Source organism: Colobus angolensis, unplaced genomic scaffold, assembly GCF_000951035.1.
Source record: "Colobus angolensis palliatus isolate OR3802 unplaced genomic scaffold, Cang.pa_1.0 Scaffold58, whole genome shotgun sequence".
In the NCBI taxonomy this organism is placed as follows: Eukaryota; Metazoa; Chordata; class Mammalia; order Primates; family Cercopithecidae; genus Colobus; species Colobus angolensis.
The window spans coordinates 1163027-1174810 of NW_012119376.1; the positions used below are offsets into that span (position 1 = coordinate 1163027).

An 11784-nucleotide genomic window follows, 5' to 3' on the forward strand; every position below is an offset into this window, starting at 1 on the left:
AAAAGAAAGAAAAAGAAAGAAAGAAAGAAAGAAAGAAAGAAAGAAAGAAAGAAAGAAAGAAAGAAAGAAAGAAAGAAAGAAAGAAAAGAAAGAAAGAAAAAGAAAGAAAATGCAGACCTTGCTGCCTTCCCAAATAGCATGAGCTGTGGGGCCAGAATTAAATAGAGTTGCCATTTTGATATCCTTTATTTCTTGGGTAAAATTATGATGGGATGTGGAGAGGATTTCTGGACTACTCATCAATCAAGTTCAATGCCACAAGGAGGTAAGTGTTGCCCTTCTGCTGCTAGGGCAGCAATGAACAGGGCAAAGAATAGCTTAGGGAGAACAAAAATCTCAGGCTTTCTTAGGACCTGTTTAGGAACTGTGTTCCTGGAAAGACTGTATGTGTTATTCAACTTCAAATCTCCAGTATCTAGGATGATATTTAATATATTGTAAGGTTTTTAATAAGTGATTACTGAGTTGGACAAAAGCACAGCTCATCTGAAAAAATTCTACACTCTCTTTCACTGGATAGTTTTAGACTAGATCATAAACTGAGGAATCAACAATGAAAATATCACCAATGGGGAACAAAGCTTGGCTTCTCATCCCTGACCATGAGTATAATATTGGTAAGAGCTACCATTTATTGATGAACAGGAATTCTAGAGATATTCTACCTAATTCTCAAGATAGATATAATTGGCTTTATTTTGCTAGTAAGTCAGTCTAGGTTAAACAACTTGGCCAAGGTCAAACAACTACCAAGTGGCCAAGTCAAGAATCAATCCATCCTAGAAGTGCCCAGCTCTAAAGACTGCCCTTCTCTCCTCCATGGAGCTTCCAAGCTCTACTCTAAGGAGATGGTTAGCGGCAGGCAAGCCTAGATCTTCAGGACAATTTGATGGCCTTCTCTGACCTCACCTGTCTGCCACTGAAGGGCCAACTCATTTATCAACCTCAGTGCAGGAAACCAGGCCATCTCTATTTTACTGTACATGTATTTCTAGTGCTCTAAGTACATATATTCTAAAACTGACAATTTTATTTTGTTTATTTTTGTTTTAGAGACAGGGTCTCATTCTATTGCCCAGGCTGCAGTACAGTGGCACAATTATAGCTCACTGCAGTCTTGAACTCCCGAACTCAAGGGATCCTCCTGCTTCAGCCTCCCAAGTAGCTAGGAATACAGGGATGTGCTACCACACCTGGCTAAGTCTTTTAGTTTTTGTAGAGAGAGGGTCTTGCTATGTTGCTCAGGCTGGTCTTTAACTCCTGGCCTCAAGTGACCCTCCCACCTTGGCCTCCCAAAGTGCTGACATTACAAGTGTGAGTCATTGTGCCCTGACCTGAAAATTTTATGTTAAAGGTGAATAAAGCTCAATCAAGTTCACAATTAATAAGGCATTTCTCCCATCACTTCTCTTTTCCAACATGAGCCATTTAACCAGACTACCAGATTTCAGAGATTCCCCACCACACCCAGCAAGAGCCTTCCTCCTTCATAGAAAGGAGAGACATTGATTAATTATTGACTGATTGGTTACTACTCTTTAAAATGCAAGGTGGTAGCTTAATGGGGCTAAGAAAATGGCACTAAGATAAGAGAAAGAAAAACGGTGCTCCTTTACGCTGACAGGAGTTCATTTTTTGTTTGTTTGTTTGTTTGGTTGGTTTTGTTTTGTTTTTGAGATGGAGTCTCACTTTGTCACCCAGGCTGAAGTGCAGTGGTACAATCTCAGCTCACGGCAACTTCTGCCTCCTGAGTTCAAGTGATTCTCCTGCTTCAGCCTCCCAAGTAGATGGGACTACAGGCAGGAGCCACCACACACAGCTAATTTTTGTATATTTAGGAGAGATGGGGTTTCACCATGTTGGTCAGGCTAGTCTTCAACTCCTGACCTCAAGAGATCCACCCAACTCACCCTCTCAAAGTGCTTGGATTACAGGCATGAGCCACTGCACCTGGCCTCATTATTTTTTAAAGCAGAGGTGGAAATATTTATCTTGAATAGTTTTTTAAAATGGGACATAGACCTCAAAAGTTAAAAATAAAACTCATTTTTAAACATAATAGTTAAATTACAATTTTTACATGAATTAACTTAATACAATATATTATTTTAAATTTGATCTAAATATATATAATAAATAATATATTACAAAATGCTTTAAGGTGAAAAGCAAGAAAAACCAGAAATGCTGGTTAATAATGGTGATTAGCATGTGTCATTTTCATTCTAAAATAAAATATACACTAAGACCATTGATAGTTTTAGGATCTCTGGGCAGTAAGGACGATTTCATCACATATATCTTTTAACAACTAGAGGCAACAATTTTTGTCAGTGTTAGGTAGGAAATGGTATTTTTAGAAATTCTTAAAAGTACTGTGCATTAAAGTGTTTTTCTTATTTTTGCATTTTTGAATATTCAGATATGGCCCAATGAATATTCATCACCTGTGTATATACAATATACTACACATAAACATCTTAAATTATTGCATTTTTCTATTTTTTATCTTTAAAAAGTGTACCATATTATTCATTTATTTATTTATTTTGAGACAAGGTCTGGCTCTGCTGCACAGGCTGGAGTGCAGTGGCATAGCTCTCTGCAGCCTCCTGCTCCTGGGCTCAAGCAAGTCTCCCACCTCAGCTTCCCGAGTAGTTGGGACTACAGGCACATGCCACCACACCCGGCAAATTTTTTGTATTTTTTAGTAGAGATAGGGCTCCACCACATCACTCAGGCTGGTCTCAAACTCCTTAGCTCAAGAAATCTGCCCACCTCGGCCTCCCAAAGTGCTAGGATTATAGGCATGAGCCACCATGCCTGGTCAATATTTTTTCTATTGAAAAGAAATTCTACCTCTTAATTTTCTTGTAGAGATACACACACATACACAATAAAAAAATCCACTTCTAAAAATGCTGCCTTTTAGACTTTAAAAAGTCTCAGGAGAAATGTGAGAGATACTGTCAGAGGGAGAAAATGAGGCCCATGTGTGAGGAGAAAGGGGCTGTGGCTACGCTCTGGGGATCAGATCTGCAAGGGAAATGCCAAAGTCATGTGCCTTCAAAGCACTCATGAACAGAAACAAAGCCTGTGGCAGAAAACCTGGCCGTGTACCTTTCCCCTGCAGCCTAGAAGTCCAGAACAAAATCCCATTTTTGTTTCAACATAAAATTAAAAAAAAAATCCTCTCTGTTACAGCTAGAGAGGAATGAGCTTTACCTTCCAACCTTTAACAAAAGGAGTTAAAAAGAACCATTTCTAGGGTTTGGACAATTTAGTTTCCATATGAGGGTGGTTAGTCATTTAGACTCTCCCTGTTTGCATACTTGGCAACTGCAATGACCTTTACTCATTTATCTGGCCCTACCTGCCTTTCTGAAGTTTTGCGTTTGAAGAATAAGATAGCTGGGAATGGTGGGTGTGGAAAATTATATTTTCCAAATTTGGCCACAATTGTAATCTCGTCACTCCCCTGTCAAGAAGTGGAGCTAATTAATTCCCCTTTCCTTGAAGCTTGAGCTGGTCTTATGACTTGCCTGTAACTAACAGAATGTAGTAGAAGTGAGGCTGGATGCCTTCCAAAGCCAGATCAGGTAAGGCCATATAGCTTTTACCTGGTTCTCTTGGGACATTTGCTCAGCCACCATGTAAGAAGACTGATGACTCAGGCTACCATGCTGAAGAGGCCATGTATAGGTAAGTTTGGTCGACTAGGAGCCAGAGTTGAGCCCTGCCTCTGAGCCATCCCTACCAAGACACCAGACATGTTAGAGAGGCTGTCTTGGAGCCTCCAAAGTAGCCTATTTGTCAGCTGAATAACATTGAGTGACCTTAGTCAACCTCATGAAGAGCAGAAGAATCACCTAGCTGAGCCCTGACTAAATCTCCAACCTACAAAATCTGTAAGATATAAAATAGTTGCTGTTTTCAATCACTAAGTTTTGGGGAAGGTCACTGCACAGAAACAGTGACTAGAGCAGGGTCAACTAGGAGCCACAAAATGAGAGATGAATGACTAAAAGCCCACAACTGAAAGGAAAGGAGGATGGAAGAAACCTTGCACCAAGTTCAGAATGCAGTATTATTTCTAGCAAAATGGCATCCCAGATGCCTTGAGTAACTCTTCTATTGAAAAACAATTAAAATGCTAAACATAGCATCTAAAAACTGCTTTAAATGTACTAAACAGTTGGGAAAAGAGTAAAAAATACTTCAACAAGAATGAGTAAAATAAGACCATGGCCAGAGAAATAAGGTAAGTGAGCAATGAAACTGGCTGTGACCTTGAGGGCACTTGTGTTAAATCTAGTGAATTTAAGGAGGCATCTTTATGATTTGGTGAAATACAGAAGACACACAAAACCCACCCAGGTCTAATAAATAATTCTCTCTCCATAAATTGGTGACCAAATGGCATAAGGGTAAGCTAGAATATCTGACCCTTCAAGGACAAACAAAAAATTGCAAGCTGGTGCTTAGTGTCAGGCCTCTGAGCCCAAGTTAGGCCATCATATCTCCAGTGACCTGCACATCCAGATGGCCTGAAGCAACTGAAGATCCACAAAAAAAGTGAAAACAGCCTTAATTGATGACATTTCACCATTGTGATTTATTTCTGCCCCTACCTAACTGAGCAATGTACTTTGTAATCTCCCCCACCCTTAGGAAGATTCTTTATAATCTCCCCCACCCTTAAGAAGGTTCTTTGTAATTCTCCCCACCTTTGAGAATGTACTTTGTGAGATCCACCCCCTGCCCCCAAAACATTGCTCTTAACTCCACCGCCTATCCCAAAACCTATAGGAACTAATGATAATCCCATTACCCTTTGCTGACTCTCTTTTCAGACTCAGCCCGCCCACACCCAGGTGAAATCAACAGCCATGGTGCTTGCACAAAGCCTGTTTGGTGGTCCCTTCACATGGACGAGTGAGACATTCAGTGCTGAAGACCCGGGTCAGCGGGACTCCTTCGGGAGACCAGTCTCCTGTCCTCACCCTCACTCCGTGAAGAGATCCACCAACGACTTCAGGTCCTCAGACCAACCAGCCCAAGGAACATATCACCAATTTTAAATCAGGTAAACGGCCTCTTTTTACTCTCTTCTCCAGCCCCTCTCACTATCCCTCAACCTCTTTCTCCTTTCAATCTTGGCACCACCCTTCAATCTCTCCCTTCTCTTAATTTCAATTCCTTTCATTTTCTGGTAGAGATAAAGGAGACACATTTTATCCATGAACCCAAAACTCTGGCGCCGGCCACAGACTCGGGAAGGCAGCCTTCTCTTGGTGTTTAACCATTGTAGGGACGCCTCTCTGATTATTCACCCACATTCCACTGGTGTCTGATCTCCGCGGGGACGCCTGCCTTGAACATTCACCCACATTCCCTTGTTGGCAAGTCAATTGCGGGGACGCCTCCTTTGGCTGCTTACCCACATTGCAGCCCTCTACCCTTCTTTTTAAACTTGCCTCCTTCACTATGGCAAACTTCCACCCTCCATTCCTCCTTCTTCTCCCTTAGCCTGTGTTCTCAAGAACTTAAAACCTCTTCAACTCTAGGCTGACCTAAGATCTAAGCATCTTATTTTCTTCTGCAATACCGCTTGGCCCCAGTACAAACTCGACACCAGTTCCAAGTGATCAGAGAATGGCACTTTCGATTTGTCTATCCTACAAGATCTAGATAATTTTTGTTGAAAAATGGACAAATGGTCTGAAGTGCCTGATGTCCAGGCATTGTTTTACACATTCATCCCTCCCTAGTCTCTGCTCCCAATGAGACCCATCCCAAATCTTTCTTCTTTCTCTCCTGTCTGCTCCTTCAGTCTCCACTCCAAGCTCTGAGTTCTCTGAATCCTTTTCTATGGACTCATCTGACCTCTCCCCTTCTCCCCAGGCTGCTCCTCGCTAGGCCAAGCCAGGTCGCAATTCTTCCTCAGCTTCTGCTCCCCCACCCTATAATCCTTCTATCACCTCCCCTCCTGACACTCAGTCTGGCTTACAGTTTCGTTCCATGACTAGCCCTCCCTCACTTGCCCAACAATTTCCTCTTAGAGAGGTGGCTGGAGCTGAAGGCATAGTCAGGGTACATGTGCCTTTTTCTCTATCAGCCCTTTCCCAAATCAGTTGGCATTTAGGCTCTTTCTCATCAGACCCCACTAAACATATTCAGGAATTCCGATATCTAACTCTGTCCTACAATTTAACCTGGAGTGACTTAAATGTCATCCTAACTTCTACCCAGATGAATGGGAAAGAGTTTTTTCTCTAGCCCAATCTCACACCGATAACCGCCGGCTTCATGAGCCAGACCTCCAGGAAGGCATTAGAGCAGTTCCCCGAGAAGATCCCCAGTGGAACTATACCAGGTATAGCTAGGCGAGATTACATGGTTTCCTGCCTAGTTGAAGGGCTTAAAAGGCAGCTTACAAAGCTGTTAATTATGACAAACTTAAAGAAACTACCCAAGGTAAAGAACCCAACCCAGTTCATGGCCTGCTTAGCAGCAACCCTTAGACGCTTTACCACTCTAGACCCAGAGGGGCTAGAAGGCCGCCTTATTCTTAATATGCATTTTATCACCCAGTGAACTCCCGACATTAGAAAAAGCTCCAAAAATTAGATTCCAGCCCTCAAACCCCACAACAGGACTTAATTAACCTCACCTTCCAGGTGTACAATAATAGAGAAGAGTTACAATTACTTGCCTCCGCTGTGAGAGAAACCCCAGCCATATCTCCAGCACACAAAAACTTCAAAACACCTAAGTCACAGAGGTCAGGCATTCCTTCAGGTCTTCCTCCCCCAGGATCTTGCTTCAAGTGCTGGAAATCTGGCTACTGGGCTAAGGAATGCCCGCAGCCTGGGATTCCTCCTAAGCCATGTCCCATCTGTGCGGGACCCCACTGGAAATTGGACTGCCCAACTGGCCCAAGGTTATGACTGACTCCTCCCCGAATCTTCTCGGCTTAGCGGCTGAAGGCTGACACTGCCCGACTGCCTTGGAAGCCTCCTGGACCATCACAGACGCTTTGGGTAACTCTTACAGTGTAGTTACAGTCCGTCCTCTTCTTAGTTAATATGGAGGCTACCAACTCCACATGACCTTCTTTACAAAGGCCTTTTTCCTTTGCCTCCATAACTGTTGTGGGTATTGACGGCCAGGCTTCTAAACCTCTTAAAACTCCCCAACTCTGGTGCCAACTTAGACAATACTCTTTTAAGCACAACTTTTTAGTTATCCCCATCTGCCCAGCTCCCTTATTAGATAGACACATTTTAACTAAATTATCTGCTTCCCTGACTATTCCTGGGCTACAGCCATACCTCATTGCCACCTTTTCCCCTAGTTCAAAACCACCTTCGCATCCTCTCCTTGTATCTCCCCACCTGAATCCACAAGTGTATAGGATACCTCTCCTCCCTCCTCGGCGACAAATGATGCACCCCTTACCATCCCATTGAAACCTATCACTCTTACCTCGCTCAACACCAGTATCCCATCCCACAGCATGCTTTAAAAGGATTAAAGACTGTTATCACTCTCCTGATACAGCATGGGCTTCTAAAACATATAAACTCTCCTTACAATTCCCCCATTTTACCTGTCCAAAAACCAGACAAGTCTTACAGGTTAGTTCAGGATCTGCGCCTTATCAACCAAATTGTTTTGCCTATCCACCCCGTGGTGCCAAACACATATACTCTCCTATTCTCAATACCTCCCTCCACAACCCCTCCATAACCCATTATTCTGTTCTGGATCTCAAACATGCTTTCCTTACTATTCCTTGCACCCTTCATCCCAGCCTCTCTTTGCTTTCACTTGGACTGGGTACTCCCAATTCTTAGTCCTTTAATACCTGTTTTTCTCCTTCTCTTATTCGGACCTTGTATCTTTCATTTAGTTTCTCAATCCATACAAAATCGCATCCAGGCCATCACTAATAATTCTATATGACAAATGCTCCTTCTAACAACCCCACAATATCACCCTTTACCCCCAAATCTTTCTTCAGTTGAATCTCTCCCACTGTAGGTTCCCACGCCTCCCCTAATCCTGCTCGAAGCAGCTCTGAGAAACATCGCCCATTATCTCTCCATACCACCCCCAAAAATTTTCGCCGCCCCAACACTTTACCACTATTTTGTTTCATTTTTCTTATTAATATAAGAGAGGAATGTCAGGCCTCTTCACATGGACGTGTGAGACAGTAAGCAAGGGGATAGGCAGGGAGGGATGAAATGTACACTGAAAATTCAAAGCCATGAGCTAAACATCACAGAGGTTTGTTGCTTCAATTCATAGTACCAAGGTAGTCTAAAATAACTCATTTTGATAATCTAGTTTAAAAGTTATATTTTTAAATATAACAAAGTTTTCATCAGGAAAATGTATGCATTATAAACATATATATATCTAATGACACACCTCACAATAAATGAAACAAAATTGACAGAATTATAAGAAGTACAAAAAAATCCACATAGTGGGAGATTTAACACGTCTTATTTGTTACCTGACAGATCAAATAGACAAAAAAAAAACTAAGGCTACAGAAATCTGAATAGAACTAACAAGACTGATTTTACAGGAGAATTTGCACACCCTCAAACTGTAGGACACATATTGTTTTCAAGGACATATGAGACATAATTACTACAAATCCCAATATAAAGGCCACATCCCAGACCAATGAGATCAGCATCTCTGGAGAGGGGACCCAGACATCCGCATTCTTAAAGATCTATAGGTGATTCCAATGTGTAGCCAAGGTTGCAAATCACTGACACACAGAGTCATTTCTAACCCTCAGTGCTTCTATCAGAAAGTAAGGAAGGATGAAAATTAATAATCTGGAGAGTCTATCTTAGGTTAGAACAGAACAGCCAATAAAGCCCAAAAAATTAAGGGGAAGAAGAGAAAAGAGCAAATAATGACATAAAAAACAAACATATAATACAGATGACCAAGAAAACTGAAAGCATATCTTATACCTTCCCCAAAAAACAACTCCAGGCAAACCAAGAAGTTAAATGTGAAAAGCAAAACTATAAACACTGTAGAAGACAGTATATGAGAATATATCTATCATTTTGGTATGCAAAGAATGTTTAAAACCAGAAACAAAATCATAAACCATAAAGAAAAAGGTTGACAAATTTGACTGTATTAAGTTTAAGAATCTTGTTAAATCAATATTTGCAACATATATAACTGAAATATATGAAGAACTCCTATGAATCAGAAAAAATTGACAACCCAAAAGAAAATGGGCAAAAGGCACTTCAGTGGAGTGGAATCCAAATGCCCAATAGGCATATGAAAATTTGCTCAACTTCACTCAAAATGAGCGAGCGGCAAAGTAAAAGCACAATGAAACATGACTTCCTAGCTTCCTCAGCCTGTGCTCTCCCTCCTGTCCTCAAGGGTCTGCTCCTTGCCTCTTCCACATAAGTACTGCCCTGCTACTCCAGTGATTTTTTTCCCACTCTATCAGTTACTGACTTTTCCTCCTGTATGTTCAACCTCTCCCTTTCTTTTGACCCCTTCACAGCATAAAAAATTGTTCAAGTATTTCCCATAAATTGAAAAAAAAAAAAAATCACTCCCTTGATACCGTATCTCGTTTTCCAAATTTACGCACCCAAGCTTATTAACCTTCACAATCACCAGCCATATATTGAACGACTGCCTTATGATACTGCTACCCTTCAGAGCCCAAATTCTCAGGATTGTGTTTGATCCTCATTGTCTCCATCACAGGCTTCCACCCATCAGGCCACCAAAATGCTCCCTCTCACCATGTCACTGCACACACATGGCCGTCCTCCCTGACAGTACTTCCAACCTGCTGTGCTACGAGCTTCTCCTCTTTCCCCACCTCACAAACATTTCTTCTCAATATTTTTCTGCTGCTTCTTCCTAAAATGTCCCTGGAGTGCTTTTCTCAACCTCCTTCTCCTCTACTCTTGTTCTGAACATTCTTCCTTTGTGATCTTATTCCTCTTACTTTTCATTTGTACTTATGAACTAAGGATTTCTGAATCTGTATCTCTAGTATGTGCTTGATGCACAGTACGTAGCATTAAGACATGGCATGTTTAAGCAAAAGTACTTACGATTAAAAAAAAAACTGGGTATAGCATGAGTTTATTCAATACCAGATGTTGCTAAGAGAGAAAAATTAGAACAATTTAAAAACAAATGGTTGGCAAGAATCTTTGCCTATGGAACAATGGTACTCATAAGATAAAAGTCTTTCTACATTGATAGAACCCACTGTATTTTTCATTTTTCAGGAACTGTGTGCAATGATTTAGAGTAGGGGTTGGTCAGCCTGACCTGCAGGCCAAATTTGGCCCACCATCTGTTTTTGTAGATAAAGTTTTATTGGAACATAAACATATCCATTCAATTACGCATTGTCTGTGGCTGTTTTCATGCTACAATGGCAGGACTGGGCAGTTGCAACAAAGATTGTATGGCCCACATGGCCTAAACTATTTGCTGTCTTGTCATTTCTATTAAAAGTAGGCCAGTCTTGACAAAAATCAAACCTTTCTATTGTTAACATATCCCTTTAAAATGATAAGTGGTATAAGTTATATTTTCTAAGAGTAAGGATAAATCCTGGATGTGAGAAAGCCCTCCCCATCCAGGTATGAAAGCAGGTGGGTTTTATGGTAAATAAGAACTACTTTTCTCTGAGACTTAGTTGAAAGAACTACATTGATATCACTAAACATATCACTTTAACTGGCTTAAATAATCAGAGGCAGAAAACCGTTGTATTATTTGGTAAGATCTCATCCCCTAGGATGACTTAAGTAGGGGGAATGTGGATATTGGAGCTTCCAGAAAAGCAACACAATCAACACGAGATCCACTGGGATTCTTGCCTTGTCTGCAGGTGTTAATCTGGCCCAGGGCTTGTCTGCTCGGCGGTCATAGTCAGGAGAATCTGTGACTTCTACATACTCGTTAAATCGCAGGATCCTTCGAGCTTGTAGCTCTGCCACTGTGGGTCTCAGACTGAGCTGCAGGAGGACAAGGAAAAAGGCAGAGTTCAGTAAACCGCTTATAGCCTCATGGTGGCAAGTATTCTATAGAGAACACTTCAAAGTTATGGTTAAATAAGGTCACTTTCAGGCATCAAAAAAAAAAAAAAAAAAGGCAACAGCATCTTGGGAATTTCTAATGAGAACTAGAAAGCCGTGTGCCCTAATTTTTGAGACTATAAAAAATCATCGTTTCAGATAGGTCACAGTCTTTGGCAACCACCTGCATTATGCTATTTTCCCCAACTTGCCTTGCACTGTGATAAAGGTCTATCATCCCTGACGCAAGGAATATGCAATGCACAGACACAATAGTAACCCAGATACAGAATGGCTGGTTTCGTGATTGAATTATCAAGGCAAAAGCCATGGATTGAATTATCAAGGCAAAAAACTTCTAAAAGTTTTTCTAAAAAACTTTTAGAAATGGGAACAAAAGCCTGTTCCTATAATATTAAACCCATACACTCAGAAATGTACAAAGTTATGACATGCAGGCCAGGCACCGTGGCTCACGCCTGTAATCCCAGCACTTTGGGTGGCCGAGGCGGGTGGATCATGAGGTCAGGAGATCAAAACCATCCTGGCTAACACAGTGAAACCCCATCTCTACTAAAAATACAAAAAAAAAAATTAGCTGGACGTGGTGGCAGTCACCTGTAGTCCCAGCTACTCGGGAGGCTGAGGCAGGAGAACGGTGTGAAAACCCAGGAGG

The 11784-nt window shown here is 41.5% G+C and overlaps 1 protein-coding gene across 3 annotated transcripts in view; it reads right to left on the reverse strand.

The window, feature by feature from the left end:
- The window catches only part of PHACTR2 (phosphatase and actin regulator 2), a 235422-nt gene that overhangs the window by 39579 nt on the left and 184059 nt on the right, over window positions 1–11784 (reverse strand). For all 3 annotated transcript variants that reach the window (XM_011962034.1, XM_011962033.1, XM_011962032.1), the window contains one exon: window positions 10911–11048. In XM_011962034.1, the coding sequence (XP_011817424.1) occupies window positions 10911–11048 (138 nt within the window). The remainder of the gene's footprint in view (window positions 1–10910; window positions 11049–11784) is intronic.